The sequence below is a fragment of the Haliaeetus albicilla genome, chromosome Z (assembly GCF_947461875.1).
Source record: "Haliaeetus albicilla chromosome Z, bHalAlb1.1, whole genome shotgun sequence".
Classification (NCBI taxonomy): Eukaryota; Metazoa; Chordata; class Aves; order Accipitriformes; family Accipitridae; genus Haliaeetus; species Haliaeetus albicilla.
Genome location: NC_091516.1, coordinates 28,399,561 through 28,419,079, shown reverse-complemented (window position 1 = coordinate 28,419,079; position 19,519 = coordinate 28,399,561). Strand labels below are relative to the sequence as shown.

The following is a 19,519-nucleotide window of genomic DNA, read 5'->3' as shown; positions in this document are numbered from 1 at the left end:
ATGTCTGGTTGGATAGGTCACTTCATTATCTCAGCAAGTTAATAAGAATAACAAAATATTTCACATCACCTCTTGAGTAAGTTCTCAAGCTGCTGTTATTCCTCAGCTCCACTCTTTTTACAAAGACTGACTTTTACACAAATTTGTGTAGGTGCTACTTCTGCAGTTACCCTGATTGCTGTAATGGGTTTTCACTATCTGTGGGTCATCTAAGGAGGACCAGACGGATCGCTACCTGATGACACTGAGATAAATCCAGCCTTTTTTCAGAGCGCAGTAGTACTGTGAACATATGAATGAAAGCTTGTCTTGTAACTCAAGTATTTCTAAATTACAGACAAACATCTTAAGCATTTTCCCCACTATAAAGTAATTTTTCAAATGGCAGTAGTTATTGAGTTTAACTTTTCTGGGAAAAAAAAAAAAAAATTGGTTTCTTTGAGGTAAATACACTGTAAAAGAAAAAGTTGACCAGAAAAAAAGTTGCCTACCTGTGTTAAAAGGGAAATATACGCTGAGAATTTCAGTCCTAATTGTTGGCTAGTGTTTTCTCTCAGAGACCTGATGCCTTAAAAAATTGATGTGATTTTTATGTATGTTTTTTAATGCATTAAACATAATAGAATTTCTAATTCCCTTTCAACTGATACAGAAAAAATAATTTTATTACTGCCCAGCAAGTGCATGATAGAAAAGTCTCTCATATTATCATCCCAAAATACTTGCAGAAAAGTATTTTTCTCTTTTTTTTTTAATCATGAAAAGGTATGGGTTAAAAAGGCAAGCTTATAACATACTTTTGCCATCTCCTGTTTACGTATTTCTTTATTAATTCCAAAAAGGTTCAGTAGCTTGTATAACGTAATACACTGTATGAGTAGTGATGACAGCTGAGCATGACTGTTAAAAATGGTTTACAGCCTTGTAGGTGGCAGATTTTTTAGCATCTGACATTTACATGGAAAATCTTTTCCCATATGAATTTATGAGGAACTATTTTTATGTTTTCCTAGAAATTAGTATATCTAAAACACTTGTGAAGAAACTTGCCTGGGATGGAAATCTTTTCATGAATTGCAGCTTTCATGTCTGTAGTTACCAGTCTGTCTGTAGGCAGTAGCAGATGGGGAAAGCAGCACAGAGGGAAATAAAGAAGTCAAGGGAATATCCTCACTGCTTCTGAGCCCGAAGGTCTGCAGCAGGGAAGAAACCCAGTGCTCTGCAGCAGGAGGGTTTGTTGGCCTCTGGCAATTCTCAAAAACCTTCAGTGGGTCCTTCAGGTCTTGTGATGGGAAAGCCTTCTTTCCCATGGAAACAAGTTGCAGAATGATTCTGTTGAGGAGGCATTTCTCAAATATCACAAAAAGTGAGATTTATTGAGCTTTAGAGAACTTGGCATATGTTCAGCATATCATAATTCAAACACCCCTTAGCCAAATAACTATGTATTTGGCAGTGAGGTGGGGTGTGAAGTTCTACCTTAGCCTTTTTAAAACCTATTCTTTCACACTGTCTTTTTTCCTGGATTGGAAAATTAAATTAGGTTTAGAGTAGGGATTAAGTTGCAGTTTTGCATATGTAGTAGATGCCATTGGTACATAATAAATCACGCACAAGCTATAATGTGCTGACCTTTGTATAACATTTTTATGGTTTTCACGATGGCTGTGTATATACACCATCAGTTTATAAAGTTTTCCTTAGACAAATAGTAGATGGAAGACAATGGGTGAAGTCCTGAAGTCCATGTCATTATGGAAAAGTATATCAAGATATCTTTACAGCTGAGAAGGTAGCATATAAAAGACAAATGATGCCAAAGTTTAAGTGTGTGTCTGCTTGCCATAAGGCAAGGGTGAAAAACCGGTGTAGTTACCAGATGTCTGCTTGTCATATTCACAGGCAGGCTTGAATGAAGTTGAACAGTGAACCCAATTCTGGCTTTTCCTTGCAATCTCATGCCCAACTCTTCAACCTTAATAATTTAAAAGGTCCTTTCGTGCTTTATTTTATTTGTTTCTTCTTTTCCAAGCCAACAGAAGGAAATAAAGGAGCACTGTGTCTAAAGCATTGTATAAACACTTAGGTTAGTTATCTGTAAAGATGTGTCTGCCTAGGACCTAGTGAAATAGCTGACAAGGAACACTCATTTCAGCAGCTGTCTTCATTGTAGGCCAGAGGTGGAGGAGCATCAGAGCATGTTTCGCCTGACAGCAAGGAGTGGTGGGAACCAGCAAGTCAGGGATTACACTTCAGTCTCTGGAGGGAGAGGCAGTATAAAGAAACATAACAGAAACAAACCTCGCTGAAGCTTGACCTTTCTTGTCCTGTCTCCTCCAACCTGTCCTTGTGTCTTTTGCCTCCTCACTGACGCATCTTTGTCTTATCTATCCTGCCCTGTAGGCAGCAATTCTGCACACCCTCCCCTTCCCTGTCATCCCCCCCGCCCCATTCCCTATCTTACTCCTCAGCTCTGGACAGTCCAATTTTTTTCCCTCTAATCCTGTCCATGTCCCAGACTGTTTGCCCTGCTTGTCTGAGTTCTTACAAATTTTAGGTTTTCAAAAAATAATGACTTGACAGAAAGCACCGTTCTGGCACAAAGACCAAACCCTGACACTTTTCATGTTCCGACTCCAAAGCCTAGGAGTGCCCAAGCTTTTCAAAGAATTTTTTAAATAGGGGCAAAATAAAACCTTTTTTCTTAGCCTTGTTCTCGGAAATGATGGAACTGTTTTGGCTTAAATCTTCCAAAACAAGCCTGAAGCAAGGACCCAGCATGGAAAGTCTGAGCTGAAATCATTGCGTCTTGGCAATGTTACAAGCAAGTGAAAAACAGTTTTTTAATGGAGTGAGGTGGTCTCAAAATAAGGTAGGGCTACCACCTTTCCTCTAATACAGATGTGGTGGCTGATGTGCCCATCGTATTGTTTTCTGAGATGCATTATGTCTAGACTTGGATGATAAGAAGTTGTAGGCATGCACAGTAGTTTGGCTGATCAACTTCTTGGTTACTCGGTGTACTTGTAGATAGGGTCAGCGCCTGTGGAAAGAGTAAACAGTCTCCTGCCAGTTCCTTAATGGCTAGTGAAGTCAGTAAGGCAGTTGTAATGCTGCTTTGGCCAGGGAGTCCGGAAGGTCATAGCGATTTTGCAGCCAGAAAACAATTGTTCTAAAATACCTGATTACCTATGTCCTTCATCTTTCTTCTACTATGAATCCTACTCCCAAGGCTTTGAAAACAATACAAAATCTGTCTGATGTGTTTTAATTTTGGTAATATATTTGTTTGCATCAGGACAATAAAAAGGCTCAGATTTTCATCTCTTGGTTTGTGTAATGGTTTTTGCAAGTTCTTTTTGAATTAGCTAACTGCAGTCTGGCATGGATTGTTGGCTTGAGTTCTATGAGCAGGAAACATGAAGCTGGTCAACAGGCTTTAATATGACACTTTGAAAATACCATGTTGAAAAGGTTAGGTGGGTATGATCCAACTAAGCGAGTCATAAATGTTTATACATATATATATATGTATATATGTGTACATACTGCAAATACATATGCTATATAATGCTAGCAAGAAGGCAGGAAATTTAAAATCCTGATTTCTCAATTGGTACTTGAGGCACTCTCTCTTTTAGATAGTGTAAGTCCCTATGATCCTATACACATACAGTATTGTTTTTATACTCTGTAGTGCCTGGGGAATAAATGTGGGAAGGTAGAAATAAATAAAAAAAAACCTGCTAACATTTTTAAAAATAAATGAAACCCTTCATGCTTTGTTGTATAAGCCTCTTAAAGGGCAGCATAAAAATCTGAGTCTGAAATATGTGGATTCTTTTGATCAGATTGAATGTACTGAAACTGATCTTGCAGGCCAATACATGGCAGAAAAATGTCAGAGCTAACTGAAAATACGGCATATGTAACCTGGAGATGTTCACTTGCACCGTGGAGCAAGTATCTGCATTTTGATACTCTGTGTGTGTTTGTCTGTGTATGCTGCCATGGAAAGATATTTCTTTTATGCAACTTCACAGCAAAGTTCAAATACCTAGATTAAAGTGAAGGTTTGAGTGCAGTTGGGTCTACTTATATCCATTCTGTTTATTTCTGCTAGATTTGGTTCACCATTCTGAAGCTCAGGTTTTCAAAAGCAAACATCTGATGTTGTTTATCCATTCATGCAAGTTTTTGCAATGTTACCTAGCACTGTAGTGCTTGAATACCTCCCCAGGTTTCAAAAACAAATCCTCAGAAAGGTAGCTGACATTGTAACAGCCCACCCTCCTTCCATCAGAGTTGTTGTGGCAGCATTTCTTGGATTTTAATTCTTTCAATGTACTTTTCTTCCTCTCTGATTTTTTTTTTAATTCACTCTCCTTGAGTTCCTCTGTTTGTTTTCACCCATCCTCTGTAACTAATTTTAGTTGCGGTTGTGAGAAAGCAGAATCAAATGACTGAGTGTTGCACTTCAATATTTACATGTTTTAAAACAAACAAAAGGGAGGACTTTCTTGGGAATGACTAAACACTGAAATCCTTTGCTGCAGGATGCTGTGGAAGCTAATAGTATACATACATTTAAAAAGGGATTAGGCAAATTCATGGAAAACAGACCTCACAGGGACCATAAACACAGTGGTACAGGTGTGACCTCTAGCTCAGCAAGTTCTTCAGCTCTCTGGGGGCTGAACATAATATAGTGGCACAAATAGCTTTATGGTTGATTTGTTTCTTGTACTGCTGTCTCTAAACATCCATTATTACCCCTCTGCCTTCCTAGGGCTTGGAAGGAGTGTCTTTGGACCGTTGTTCTCACATCATCACTGTGATGATGCTCAATATTAAATTATTCTAGCATTTGTCTTTGCTGCTGACAAATTTGTGTCTCCTGCTTGTCCACTGAAGTCATAGGTAAATGACTAAAGCAATCTTGGATATATGATGAAGTCCTAGATGCCTGTGACCAAGTATAAAGGACACAGTTCTCCACTCAGATATGAAGTGGAGGAGAGGAGACGTCCTAGTCCTCATCCCCTCCTCCTCCTCTGAAAAACCCTCCCTTGTGTCAAATAAAGGAGCTTTTTGTTACTGTTCTGATATGACCCTTAATCAGTCTTCCCACAATAAGGTATGCAACCTAAAGAGGTTGGAATGGGCTGCAGTTTTATAGTATGGCCCTTCAGTCCTTCCGTCTCTCACCTCTAAACCAAGAAACTTCTTAAAGAACAGCCACTGGAAATGCCAATTTACAATAAGAAGACTAGGGTCTGAAAATAGTAGGATTAGTGCTTGTAAAATGTGAACGCCACTGTCTTGTGGTGTTTGATATACTGTTATGGAAACAACATACTGGAAACTAAAAATTATTCCGGTTAGAAAGTGTGACTTAAGTGGCCTGCATCTTCACAGTAGCTAAGCAAGCAGATATCTTGCATGAAATATTACATACCTCATTTTGGTGTCTGTGATATTTAACTGACACTTCCTTTTTTTGCTCAGTTTTTGTTCTGGGTACTTAATATTGTGATATTACAATGCCACATCATCTGACAAGTCTCCTAAGTCTAAAGGCAAGAACCTTTCCCTTTTATAAAAGAGCAAGGAAACTGTTTCACTGAAAAGAAGATAGAGCCATAATAGCAGATTTCTGGAAATCTAGGAGGGCCCTGGGGGACAGCTGAGGATATCGGTGTCCTGTATACATTTCTGTACAGGCAATATTCTCTACTAGACCGTGCAATCCAGTGAGTACAGATGTAGTATTAACAGCCTGTGGCCCTAGGTTGTTTTGTTAGCTTTATGTTTCTCTTTTATTGTTTGTTTCTGCAACCCATTTACCCTTGGACAGGAAAGATTTTTAAAAATATTTGTTCAAATGTCACAAGCTTACTACCAATGTTATCCAATTATCTATGTAGAAGATTTTATAATCCATTATTTTTCCTGCAGAAGCTCATTGTATTTACATGGCAAGAAATTGAACTTGCCTGGCGAGTGCCATTTTAAATCAATTTATTTTAAATGACAGAAGCTTGCAGGCATTCTAATTTTGGCTGAATAGCTTACTTGCATTCTTGATAAATGAGTTTCTGACTGTTTAAGCCAAAGAAAACCAAGCCATTTAAAATCTAGTCTAATTAAGCTAGATAAAAGTAATTTGGTCTACACTGATAACATTTGTATTGAATAGCCCTGGGACAATCAGCGTGGTTCTCCCATTCCCTGTGCTGGTGATGAGTCACTGGCTTACCCACTTACATGGCTGTGTACTAGTGTAACTGACTGAAAAGTCAGGCTCCCGGTTTTGTGAAAACATCTTGACTGCTTCTTTGTGTCATGTCACACTTTTTTTTCTGGTGCTGGAGTTACTTTTGGATTGAGTGTAGTACTGAGTTTTGTGTCACTGTATGGAAGCTACGGCAGTTGCTTCTCACAAAAAACCCACCTCAAACTCCACTATAACAGCCTTTCTCCTTTAAGACATTGAACCGAAATACGCGTGTGTAAGCAACAGACTGAGTTTTGTGTCTACACCAATATACAGTATGTAGTTTAAACCTAGGAATATTCACTAGGATGAAATTGGGCGAATTACTTTGTTGCAGAGGCATAGCTTGCTTTTCAGTCACCAGATCTGGCTGCTGTCACAGTTTTTCTTTTGTTTAGTTGGTCTGGCTCTCTAATTGAGCAAGAGCTATACTTTCTGGGATAAACAAGTAGGAAAGAAAATACACAGAATCCACAGGGATCTGGGGCCATCTTCTCTCCTTGTCTCCTGTTCTCAGTCCAGCTCCCTCCAAACCTCATTTTACAAGTTTCCATATTAGTTCTTCCTTACACTGGAGGTACCCTACTGCATGTCCTACTCTTTTTTTCTCCTCCAAAAGCAGGTAAACTTCATATGCATACATTTTAACTCATTTGTAGAGATGCAGAGTGCTAAGGTTGAGAAGTTCCTTCTACCTCACTCAGTGTCTGCAGCACAACCCAACAGTGTGTCCTGGGAGAAGTCATCCTGGGAGAAGACCCTGCTTGCTCTACCAGCTGTTCTCCTTTGGTGTTGCTCATTACTGATATAATCCAGGATAAATCCTAAAACCTGATTATTGATACTTTGAGGCTGCAGGCCAGGAACATTGATTAAGCACTGGAAAAGAAACAAACCAGCTTCCAGAAATCATGGCAATGGTTTGGAAGGAAACTAATGCCCTGGCTGTGTCCTGTTATTGGAACAAAAAGAGACATGAGAGGAAAATATGTTTTATTTTTCAGTAACACAGGCAACAACTGCCTGCATTTGATAATGGTTTTAATTTAGCCTCCAAGATAGCATGCAAGTCCAGGAAGATTTGTTACCTAGTTTAAAACAATTAGTATGTTGTTCATCTGTCATGTTTTATGAAGAAAGTGTGAGCTGAGCAGAAAGATCGCCCTATTCTCTTCTCCAAGGCATGAGATAACTTCATAAAAATTTCTTTTGGAAGAATTGACCTAGGAAATACTTTAATTCAAAGCAAGAACAACTGTAAAGCATCATGAGATTAGTCCTACTGAGACTGTAGAAAGGATTCAGAGAGCTGACATAGGGTGAAGATGAGTAGCTGAGTAAATCCAAATTGATACAATTTTGGTAGGTGAAGTTCAAATAGTCAAAGATGTCCCTTTATGACAAAAAAGGGATATTTAGGACAAAAAGAAGAGTGAATAAATTTGACCTGTGAATAAAAATATCTTCTACCCCGTTGCTTAAAACTAAATCAAGAATATAGCAACAAAATAAGCCAAGGGGACAATGAACTGTTTCAGTACATTTGCTATAGCTAATACTGGAAACTCCAAATTCCCAAGCACAAGCTCCCCCACACCCGTGCAATTATAAAGGCTGCTCATGGCAGCATGTCACTCAATGCCACAAAAAGCAAGTGGAGAATTAGTAATGCTAAAGCTACAGATGACAAAGCTGAACAAGTTTGTAAGTATCACCGAAACAGATCAATCCTTTGATTGTACAAAGGCGACCGGTTCAATGGCCTTTGAGAGACCAAGAGTTATTGTTGCGATGCTTTTAAAATACAGGGCTTTCTGCAGGATCCAATGGGTAATTACATACCTTGTATGGAACAAATTATCGCAATTTAAGAATAAAGAACTTGATCCTGCTCCCAGTGATGTCAATAGGAAAACATCACTTACAACATCATTCCACAGTGTGGAAATGTTGTTTCACAAAACGAGGACTGACCTCACCCTTTCATGTGTGGTTTTCTGAGGATTCTTGGGTTTAGGACTATAATATGTCTTTAGTTTATTACAAATGTTCACCAGAATGCATGTATTAAAAGTCTGGTGAATGACGTCCACCCAACGTCAGTATTTATTGTATGCTTTATTCCAAGAGATGCTAGCATTTTTTAACAGATTGCGCCTGTTTCTTGAGAATGAACTTACAAAGTAGGAAACAATTTTTGTCCTGTTAAGCCTTAAGGCTAAGAGAGCAGCTCTACAGAAAAAAGAAAAACAAAAAAGAAAAAAAAAAAAAAGAAAAGGCCAGTTTTTGGCCACGATACACTGAGCAGTTGTGCACGCTGTGCAGGGGCACTCTTCAAGTCCGTACCTGTAACAGTTTACAAGACAGATAATTACTATTACCAGGATTGGTAGCACTGAATGGAAAATGGTTTTGAAAATTGCTCCATCTTGAGCAGCATAACCCATACATTCCTCAAAGGTTTAAGTGTAGTTACATCTCAGGCTGTTTTATAAGCAGATGGGTAAAAAAATACTGCGTAGCAAAGCAATCTAGCAAAATCCAGTATAATGACCATATTGAAGATGTTACTGAGCCTGTTAAAAGAGGACATATTAAATAACGCATGCACGACTTTTAACAACCTTTTTGTATCCACATGAAACTGTCAGTCAGCATTTAACCTCAAATATGTAACTGAGGTGTTTACAGTTGTTCCATAATATTAAACTGTTAGAAGTGGCATTCATCCGTCTCTGGTCACTAGCTCAGACCTCATCACAAAGGAATTGTTTTGAAAAGCTCCTCCCAAATTTTGGTCATAACCCCAATGGTCAGATAGATAGTTTGCAGTAGTTAGGCAAAGAAAACTGCCAGCAGTATTTTCACAAAATCAACCTTACTGTGTCTTCTGTAATTCGAACATACCTCTGTCAGCCTTGGGAGAAAGGCAGCTGGGATTCTTAGTTTCTTTACATTTTATTTTGTCATCTCATGAGTGACTTGTATTTTCCATGGCAGAATTAATGTGTAGTCAAATAAAACATCTTGGAAGCTATTCTTACCTTCACAAACCCAGATGAACACTGTGAATGATGCTTAGCATTTCTAGCCTCCTGCTCTATGATATCATGGCCTTGTGTCATTTCTGAATAATTCCATTTTATGCAGTAGTTTCATCTCATCTCTATTGTTCTTTGTTTTTTTTGCCACAGCCATTTCTCTTGGCCATCACTCTGCATTACTCGTTCAAATTTATTTTTCCATGGATAAAACCTCCTGGTTGTAAGGATAAGATAGCTGAGGACATTTGAGCTGTTCATGTTGGTTTTTTTGGGGGGGAAAACCACAACCTCAGTGAGTCATGTTTTCTCATACACTAAAAAATACACACTCTCCTAATAAAATGGAAACTACATACTGAGATACATCATTTGCCTATAAAAGTGAGAAAACACTTGCTATTGAATGAAAACATACATGTAAACCCCACTGGATTTGAAATTTCAGTCACTGGCAGTGTTAATATGTGCCAAAACAAAGTGGATTCATCAATTCTGTTCTATAGATGTCAAAATTATTAGCGCATGTGGAAAAATCTAAATTTCCATACACTTAACAGTGCCGGCTTTTGTTAGATACTTGAAACTTCCTTCATGTATTGCAGGTTGTCTTTGTCAGCTGGTGCAAAAGCTTCTGGGACTGTGGACTTGTAGCACTGGATGATATATCATTCAGCCTGGGAAGCTGCCAGGCTGCTGGTAAGACCATGTATATTTGTCGTCCAACAGCTGCTACCCTTTTTAGTAAGAGTTCATCGCATACCTTAATTTTCCAAGCCCATCCTACAGCTGCCTTCATCCCACCGTGGTTTCTTTTCTTTTCTCTTTCCAATAAATATTGCATAAATTCTATCTTTGCAGTAGCATACATACAGCAAGGGCCAGTTTTTGTTCACAGCAGAACCAGCTAACTCCTAATTAACTCCACTGACTCCAGTGCAGTTGTATATAGATGAGCATTCCTTTTGGGGAACTACAATTTAGAAAAACCAAAACAGTCCAGCTGAGGGGAAAGTAGTTTTCAAATGGCTTTTAGGAAACCAGGAATGGACCCAAAAGCAATATTTTCAAAACACAGCATTATTCTTTTAAGTCCAGAAGTACAGTTGTGCAAGGCAAAGACACAATCCCTTATCGGAGTTGCAGTTCTGTGATGAAGACTAATGAGTCTAACTCTCCCTCCTGTAGTGAGAGGAACTGAATGGTTTTGACTGAGACTTTACCCTCTGACATGCACAGGCTAACCTCTCTGAACTCACCCAAATTCCCTCTTCTGGGGCTTTTTGAGGTTTGACAATACAATGATTGTATCCTAATTTAGAAACCATTCTTATGAGATGGGCACAATCTATAAACCCATTCTTCTTCGGAATAAAGCCATGCCTTTGAAATGGTGATGAGGCTGATCTACCGTACCATTTATATTTCCATGTAATAATAACTATTTAATGACCTCTTTTGATTGGATTTCATGCATTCAGGCAGCTAACCATTACAGAACAAGAGAAGTCACATGTATAAAACAAGATGCCATTTTTCTAAAGTATTTCCAACAATTGTCTGTTTTGCCTTTCTGTAGTTCCTAAGTAATTTGAAAACGAACCAAAGGTGCAGAACTGACACTTTGGTATATAGTCATACTGGGACTTGTCACTGATGGCAGTAAAAAAATGCTCAAAAAATGCCCCAGAGTATGTGAGGCAACAAGGCTTCCTCCTTTTCAAAAGGTGAAAGCAGCTCAGAGTGTCTACTTCTGAACTACAGATTCAGATTATAGCAGAAGAGCTGACAGAAGCTTCCTGGCAAGCAGCTGAATTGTCAACTTTTTGTCTTCTGCATCATCTAATAGAATTGAAATAATGAAAATACTCTAGTAATTACAGCTCTGTGGTCTGTTGTATGCAGTATTAGAATCTGGTGCCAAGGCAACATAGGAGAGCTAAATGTGGCGTTTGATTTCAGATTACAGGAATGCCAATCTTTGACAATACTCATTTAATATGCATGTTGTACATGCTGGAGCTCATTAAACTGCTTGGGGTGCCACAGTAGTGAAGAAAATTACACTGGTAGAGCCCATTGTGAACAGAGTTAAGAGCTATGATGAGATAATAAACTGCATGAGATGCTTTAAAGAATATTAGTGTATGTTAGTGAGCCAGACTAGGGCACAGATTTCCCTAAAGCTGTGAAGAAAATGAAATTAAATTTTGTACATCAGTTTGAAGCTAGCTTTTATAAGTTTATGACAACTGAAAGTATTGCTAGATAGATACGTGGTTTCAGCAGGTGAGTGAATGCAATACATACCTTGTGTAATCTCTCCCTGTACCTGTCTAATATATTTGCCGTTTTAAACAGTGTCCTCTCCTTACAGATCTATTGCTGACCAATCCTGGAGAGTGTACTTTTGAAAAAGATGAGTGTGTGTTTACCCAGAAGAAGAGAGGTCGTGGGAGTTGGCACAGAAGGAGGGGTCCAACTCCCACTTCTTACACCGGACCGAAAGGAGACCACACTACTGGGGTAGGTGAGTTAAGCTCCACATTGAACTTTCAGAACAGAGATCGATAGTTAATAAAAAATACTTTGAAATGATAACCTAGAACACAGACCAAGTTTTTACTCTTCTGTTCAGAACAGTTATTAATCAAACGAAGTAAACCCGCTTCTTAGGGACCCACAGATGGTTTTGAGAATGTGGTGTTTAATCTGAATTACCTGCAGACGAAGTGGGTAATTCGGTCTTTGTGTCCTAAAGTAGACCTTTCCTTTGGGAGAAAAAAGGACAGGATGACTGTGGTGGGTAAACCCTGGCTGGACAGCAGGTACTCACCAAAGCCATTCTATCACTCCGCCTCCCCTCAGCTGGACAGGGGAGAGAAAATATAACAAAGAGCTCGTGGGTCGAGGTAAGGACAGGAGAGATCACTCACCAATTACCACCATGGGCAAAACAGACTCAACTTGGGGAAAATTAATTTTTTGCCAGTCAATCAGAGTAGGGTAATGAGAAATAAAACCAAATCTCAAAACACCTTCCCTCCACCCCTCCCTTCTTCCCAGGCACAGCTTAACTCCTGGATTCTCTACCTATCTCCCACCTCACCCCAGTGGCACAGGGGAATGGGGAATGGGGGTTGTGGTCAGTTCATCACATGTTGTCTCTGCCACTTCATCCTCCTCAGGGGCAGGACTCCTCACACTCTTCCCCTGCTCCAGCGTGGGGTCCATCCCACAGGAGACAGTTCTCCAAGAACTCTCCAATGTGGGTCCTTCCCATGGGCTGCAGTTCTTCACAAACTGCTCCAGCATGGGTCCCTTCCATGGGGTGCAGTCCTTCAGGCACAGACTGCTCCAGCGTGGGTCCCCTGCGAGGTTATGATTCCTAACAGAAAACCTGCTCCAACATGGGCTCCTCTTTCCACAGGTCCTCAGGTCCTGCCGGGAGCCTGCTCCAGTGCGAGCTTCCCACAGGGTCACAGCCTCCTTTGGGCACCCACCTGCTCCAGCGTGGGGTCGTCCACGGGCTGCAGGTGGATATCTGCTCCATTGTGGACCTCCCTGGGCTGCAGGGGGACAGCCTGCCTCACCATGGTCTTCCCCACGGGCTGCAGGAGAATCTCTGCTCCGGCGCCTGGAGCACCTCCTCCCCCTCCTTCTTACTGACCTTAGTGTCTGCAGGGCTGTTTCTCTTAACATGTTCTCACTCCTCTCTCCAGCTGCAGTTTCTGAACTGCCACAACTTTTTTTTCCCTTCTTAAATATATTATCCCAGAGACACTACCACTATCGCTGATGGGCTTGGCCTTGGCTGGCGGCAGGTCCATCTTGGAGCCGGCTGGCCTCGGCTGTGTCAGACATGGGGAAGTTTCTGGTGTCTTCTCACAGAAGCCATCCCTGTAACCCCCCCGCTACCAAAACCTTGCCACAAAAACCCAAGAGAATGACTCTCCAGACCCCATGGAAAAGCCTTCTTCCAAACCCCTAGGTTATGGGAATATTCTGTGAAACTAAAAGGCAAACAAGTGGTTGGGATCTCTTCTTGCATGAACACCTTCCTGTTCAAACTTAGAAGAAAACATGGATAATAAAAGAGGTCCCACAGACCCTTTATCTTGAAAATCTCCTCCATAACCTTATTGGTGTAATATAAACTATTTAGGCAAGTGGGGCCCCCATTAGCATGAGCGAGCGCACAGAAAACTGCATCAGAATTGCCCCCACACCAGGGGCAGTACCTGTTGACTTTTGGAAATGACAAAGTGCATCACTGCGTTGGGTGCTCGTGTTCCTGCAGAGGACCTCAGTAACAACTCCACTGACTTAGTATAATGGATGAAACTGCCCTAAGGCTTGTGAACTTTAAATGCTTACATAGGTCTAAGAAGGCTTTTGGGGCCTTTGGATTTGCCCTCCTTCACAGTGGTTACCATTCATTCAACAAGTCATAAAGTCAGTTGCAGACAAGCTGGCTTATTTACAGTAGCCATCTATCCAGTCTGTTAAAAATTTTAACTGAATTACAAAAGCAGTTGGCCTCCTCAAAAGGCTCACCAAAAGCTGTTATTATTCTGTCAGCTGTGACTGAGTGTAAACCACATTAAGCATCATCAAGCATAGTTATTTCAGCTGTGCATCTGAAGTCTTGCTCTATGCAAACTTAATTCAAGTGACTCTGGAAAACCCTTTTGTTTCTAGTTAACAAAATAACAAATGCTTCTAGTTAATAAAATAACAAATGTTTTGTCTTGTTTCTGATCTCTTTATCTAAAAAGACGGCTTTGTACATGTTCAGCAAAATTTCCCTTCCCTATCTCCTGGTAAAATTTTTGTAATAGTTGCATCTTCAGCAAGGTATGGAAATTGACTAGAGAGACGTAAATTCATGGTGTGGGGGACTGTATGGCCAACATCCTACATGTGGAATTGAGAATGCAGATGGGAATATTTCTCTTTGGCTTGAAATTTCAGATCACCAAGAAATTATGTTCTTCCTTTGTTAATTCTAAACAGTAGTGATTCTGGGTAGAAACATGAATAGCCTTCAGAGATAAGTAAGTTTTAAAGCTTAAAACTTCTCTTATGTGTTATGAAATAAAACCTAGAAACATTACTTACAAATCTGACCATGTTCTGACCAGATCTATTGGCTATCTAAGTGGAAAATGTAGGCTATCTACAAATTAAGAACATTTTCCCAATAATGATACCTTTGTACTGTGGAATGACTTTCAAAGGGGAATACTGAAATTCTTGTCCCTTTTCAATTTAAAAATTAGATGACATTAGAGTGAATTAGATGACGTACTGTCTGTAAGTCTTTGTTACCCATGCTCTCCAGTTCTTCTGCATCAACTAGACATGTGACCACCAGCTTTAAAATAAGTGAGAATTTTTCCTAACAGTTTTTAAAGTTCATTTGAGAATTTTTATTTTGAAATGTGGGTGAGACTCTTGGAGAAGCATCTGTACCCCATCTCTGCATTGTCTGGCAGACTGTTCTTTTTCTACAAAATATAACCCAAAAGGACTACATCACATTAAAGTGGTTGTTTTGGTAGGTAACCAAACTCAATTCCATAAAAGGATTTAACATTCAGGTTGTTTTGATGCCTCCCCCCCCCCCGGTTATTCCCTAGATAATATATTTTATTCTTCCTCTTTCGAATATTCTGTATGTCCCAGCTCTTGTGTTTCCAAGGACAATAACCATCTCCTTATAGTAGAAGCAACACTTAAGAGTTTCTTACTCAAGAACTGGAATGGGCTGTTAGCACAATTTTCTTGATCTGTAAGGCAGAAACTGTCTTTAGACCTATTTTCAGTTTATGTAGATCACTAAGATCTGAGGCTTCTGATTCTGAGATCTGAGGCTGACGGCTCAACTTCAGAACTGGTGAAGCAAGAGAATCTTTTAAGCCTGGCCTCTGACAACGATGTTTATTCCTTATTTCACACATCTCTTTGCAGCAAGATGTGCTGAGAAATGCATAGATTTGAATTCACAAAACCAAGAGCTTATCTAGTCTTTCCAACAAGTTTATAATATGATTCAGGCCTTAGAACTAAAGGCAGGTTATTTTATTAAACTGTAGTATGAGCTGTAGGCTTTGATTTTTAACTCAAGGAACATTTAAGCATTGTGAACATCAAAATTCCCACAATGGCTTGCACTAAGTTTTGTATAAGTAGCCTTGGGAATTCTCCAACACACTGTATGAAATTATCTTTTCTTTACAGACCTACAGCTGTACATAATTTTCCTTTTCGCCTTTTCTCTCTACTGCTGCTCACCACCAAACTACAACCCAGGTCAGAAGGGATGTCTTCAGCATGGGTTTGTGTAGATGAGGGACACCGTGAGCATCCACTGGCTGCTCTTTCCACTCTCAGCTTTTCTCCTGCCTTACTGATCGTTAGGAATCCCCTCTCCCCCTGAGGGTGATCTCAGTGCCAGGACTTGTGGTGGCAGAAAGGCAAATTGTTTTCTCCAACACAACAAAAAGGGAACAGTGGGACTGCATGAAGAGCTGCTGCAAAATCGGAGTTTGCTGCCTGCTGGCAGAGTGTACATCTCAAGACACAGAACAGCTGCCACATGCAGCAGCAGATGGGATGAGGTGGGGATGCTCCTCAGTCTTCTGACACACCTCAGTTTCCTCCAACTGGAAATAACGGAATGATGGATTGGGGGTGGGAGGATGTGTAATTTGCCTGCCACCAATTAATGACTAATTTTTCCACAGATTAGAGTTCATGACAATCTTTCATTCACTCATGGATTCTAGAGAGTCTAGGTTTCCTCACTTGTGTCTTCACGTCTTGATCACAGAAAGAAAAATATTGTTGATGTCATATGTGATTTAAAAGAGGTATTTCAATTCATTTGCTTTGTTAATAGCATCAGCTCCACACATTGCATAAACTGTACCCTCAGATGTACATGCAGCTGTCTCTGAATTCCAATTACTTGACCAATGTCAGAGTGCATTCCCGGTTTATGAACAGCTATGATTTTGTATTCCTTTCTGTTGCTATGTATTTCATCAGATATAAACAAGTTTTTAAGTGTTCTTATATTAGCATTCACAAATATTACCATTATTATACTACAAAATTATTACAATATCACAAATACTACAGTTCACAAATACAAGAGTCTACAGCATAAATATCTGTATCAAAATAGTTTCAATAATTTTCAATCATTTTTTATATAATGAGCATGTTGACCATAATGAACATGCTGAGAGAATGTATTCTACTTTGCTAATATTTGCTTGTATATCTTTTTAAGGATACTACATGTATATAGAGGCATCCAACATGGTCTATGGACAGAGAGCATACCTAGTTTCAAGATCACTAAGAGGAAGTGGAAAACAGTGCTTGACATTTTTCTATCACATGTATGGAGCTGGGACTGGATTATTAAGTGTTTATCTAAAAAAGGAAGGTGATGATGAAGAGATTCCTTTGTGGAGGAGGACAGGGGAACAAAGCATCTCATGGTTAAGGGGACTGATAGAATATGAAAGCGATAGAAACTACCAGGTAAGAAAAAACAAACAAAAAGCAGTCAAAATGGAATATTGAACTGAACTATGTGCTAGAATCCACGTTTTGGGTTGTATAAAAAAAAAATTAAAATGTAGAGAGCATTGAATGGACACCTGAACAAGCTGAAGTAACATGTAATTTCTTACAAATGAAGGTAGGGAGGGAATTATTAAAGACATTAATAGGTTGCAAGTATGAAAATAGTTAATTAATTCAAAATTTTTTAAAAAGTATTTAAATGCTGTTTTCCCATCATTTCTTGTCAGTAGTGGTAATTTTTATTTAGATCACTTGTGCAATTTCTTTTCCTTCAGCTGTCTAAAGCCCTGTCTAGATTTGACATAACCACTAAGCTGTGATAAAACGGCTGCTTCTTGCAGGATAGTCTTTCTGAGGTGGCACCAAAGGCAAGGAATGATGCAAAGCCAGAACTCTGCCTTTGGTTTCAACAGTGCCATCATTTCAGTATGGCCAGAGATAAAGCCTGCTTCAGTTTCTCTGTCAAAGAGGAAGCTGAAATTGCTATTGACTGAAACAGCACTGGGCACAAAACTGCACAGATCACTAACGAAAGCTGTTGTGTGGGCTTTTTTAATCACTTTGCCTTAAGAGCCTGAAAATTAATTGGGGCGGGCTGGGGTGGGGAGGGTAAACCTTTTACTGAAAAGCAAGTTTAGCTTCATCAGTAAGACCATAACATAATATTGTAATGCCTTTTTTGCCCCTCAAGTCTTGCTTGCATAGGGGAAACACACCGTGGCACATTTGGGCTGAAAAACAAGATAGAAATGTCACATCACTAGAGAAAATTTATCAGTGGTCTATAACACACAGCAATTTCTTAACAAACTGTGAGAACAGATTTGCTTCCTTTGACATAGCACACACCCAAATTCTCTGACCAGGGCAATCAGTCCACTGATGGAGCATAGAAGTTTCTTTCCAAGAAGCAGGCTTTCAGGACACACTAGATCCTTGAATAGACTGCATGGGTATTATATTTTTTTAGTCCTTCCTCCTGTGGGATTCATGAAAAGCTGTGTCTTACCTTTACAGATTATTTTTGAGGCAATCCGTGGTGTGTCAATGAGAAGTGACACTGCTATTGATGACATTCTGTTCCAGGCAGGACCCTGTTTAGGTAAGTTTAAGCCTAGCAATTCACAGTGCTTTTAGTAATGAGGTAGGTGATAACTTCTTCCCTTGAATCCCCACTGAATGGATCTGAATTTACTATCATGCTGCTTGGTTAGTGCAGAATTTTTGTGTTCTAATAAGATGCGAGACCATGCTCAGAATCTGGACTAGTAAACATGCTGTGGTGGTCCCATTTAAATCCAGCATGGTAATTACATTCTGTGTTACGCATTCTTTTGTATGATAAAAATACAAATAATTACAGTATTTCCCCCTTCTTTGTATTCTAGAAGTGGAAGAAATTCAATTCTCATCAGGCTATCCCGACAACTTAAATGAAATTGAGTATTAAATACAGTCTCCTGAAAGGAATGAAGTGTGTAGAAGATTTGTGTGTGAGAAACTGCACAAACTGCCTATTTTAAAATATTTTTTAAGTAAATACTGGACTGGTTTGAATATACACCAATATATAGGAAGAACTCAGAGCACTCATGTTCCTTGCCTTTGCAATGAAATTATCGACTCAGGGCTTCTTAGACTGTTTTTTTTCTCTTTTGCATGATATATCAGTTATTATATAAAGGCTTCCCATTTTGCACAGATCAGTCATTTTAATGCTTTCTTTTTTTCTTTTTTTTTTTAACCTTTCTGGTATATAGTTAAAAAGAAGAAAGTAAGGGTGCACAATTAAGATCCAATATTGTGTTATTTTAAATCTGCATTCAGTGAATGTTTTGTGTTGGGTACAGAATGGATTTTTGTTAAGGAAATTATAAATATTTTGAAATAATAAAGAAAATAGTATTAGCTACTAGTAATAGCCTACAGGTTAAGTGCAATTATTCTTGACAAATCTCTCTGGGAAACTCTTAACACTCTGCTGGCAATTTTTTGTGGTTTTGTATCCATTTACTATAACAAATATATTTGTCATCCTTGCCAATAACAAACTCACTTTTCAGTGTAAGCTGCTGACATTTTGGACTGTATTAAATGAAATGGTTCAAAGCTGTATGTTTTCTGGCTTACAAGTCTTGGGGATTTTTTTTAATCAATTTGTACACTCACAAGGAATGCACTTACACTTTACCCAACTACAGATGCCTTGCATTTATATTAATAGGAAACTGAATTCACACAACTTGTTAATTTTTAAGATTTTATGTGTTTGTGTGTAAGGTTTTGTTTTGAAATTATGATAACTTCCTAATAAAATGTAACTTTGAAAATCATCTTATTGTTCTGCTCTAGACTTTATAGTTACTGGTGTAATGAGAAACAACTTAACCTAATATAGTAGCCTGAATTCAGTATTTTGTATATGAAGAGAATGAAGTGTGTGGGTCACATCACCTAAGACAGCTGACAAAAAGCAATCATCTGATCTGCTGTAAGAAGTTCCTGTATTGAGCCATAGAAATTATTCTTAACAGCCACAACATTCAAGATGTTGCTGCAAGATGTGAGCCCTGAAAAGGGGGAATAGCCTCTTCTCTTT

General features: G+C 39.2%; 1 protein-coding gene across 2 annotated transcripts in view; it reads left to right on the top strand.

The window, feature by feature from the left end:
• MAMDC2 (MAM domain containing 2) overlaps window positions 1-19,253 on the top strand; it is a 64,013-nt gene extending 44,760 nt beyond the window's left edge. Inside the window, exons 10-14 of one of the 2 annotated variants that reach the window (XM_069775764.1) lie at window positions 9,924-10,017; window positions 11,696-11,848; window positions 16,619-16,875; window positions 17,938-18,022; window positions 18,309-19,253. In XM_069775764.1, the coding sequence (XP_069631865.1) occupies window positions 9,924-10,017; window positions 11,696-11,848; window positions 16,619-16,875; window positions 17,938-18,022; window positions 18,309-18,370 (651 nt within the window). In that variant the 3' untranslated portion in view covers window positions 18,371-19,253. Of the gene's footprint in view, window positions 1-9,923; window positions 10,018-11,695; window positions 11,849-16,618; window positions 16,876-17,937; window positions 18,023-18,308 lie in introns of those variants that run through there. The other variant, XM_069775765.1, reaches the window with a different exon arrangement.
• The last annotated feature ends 266 nt before the right edge of the window (window positions 19,254-19,519 follow it).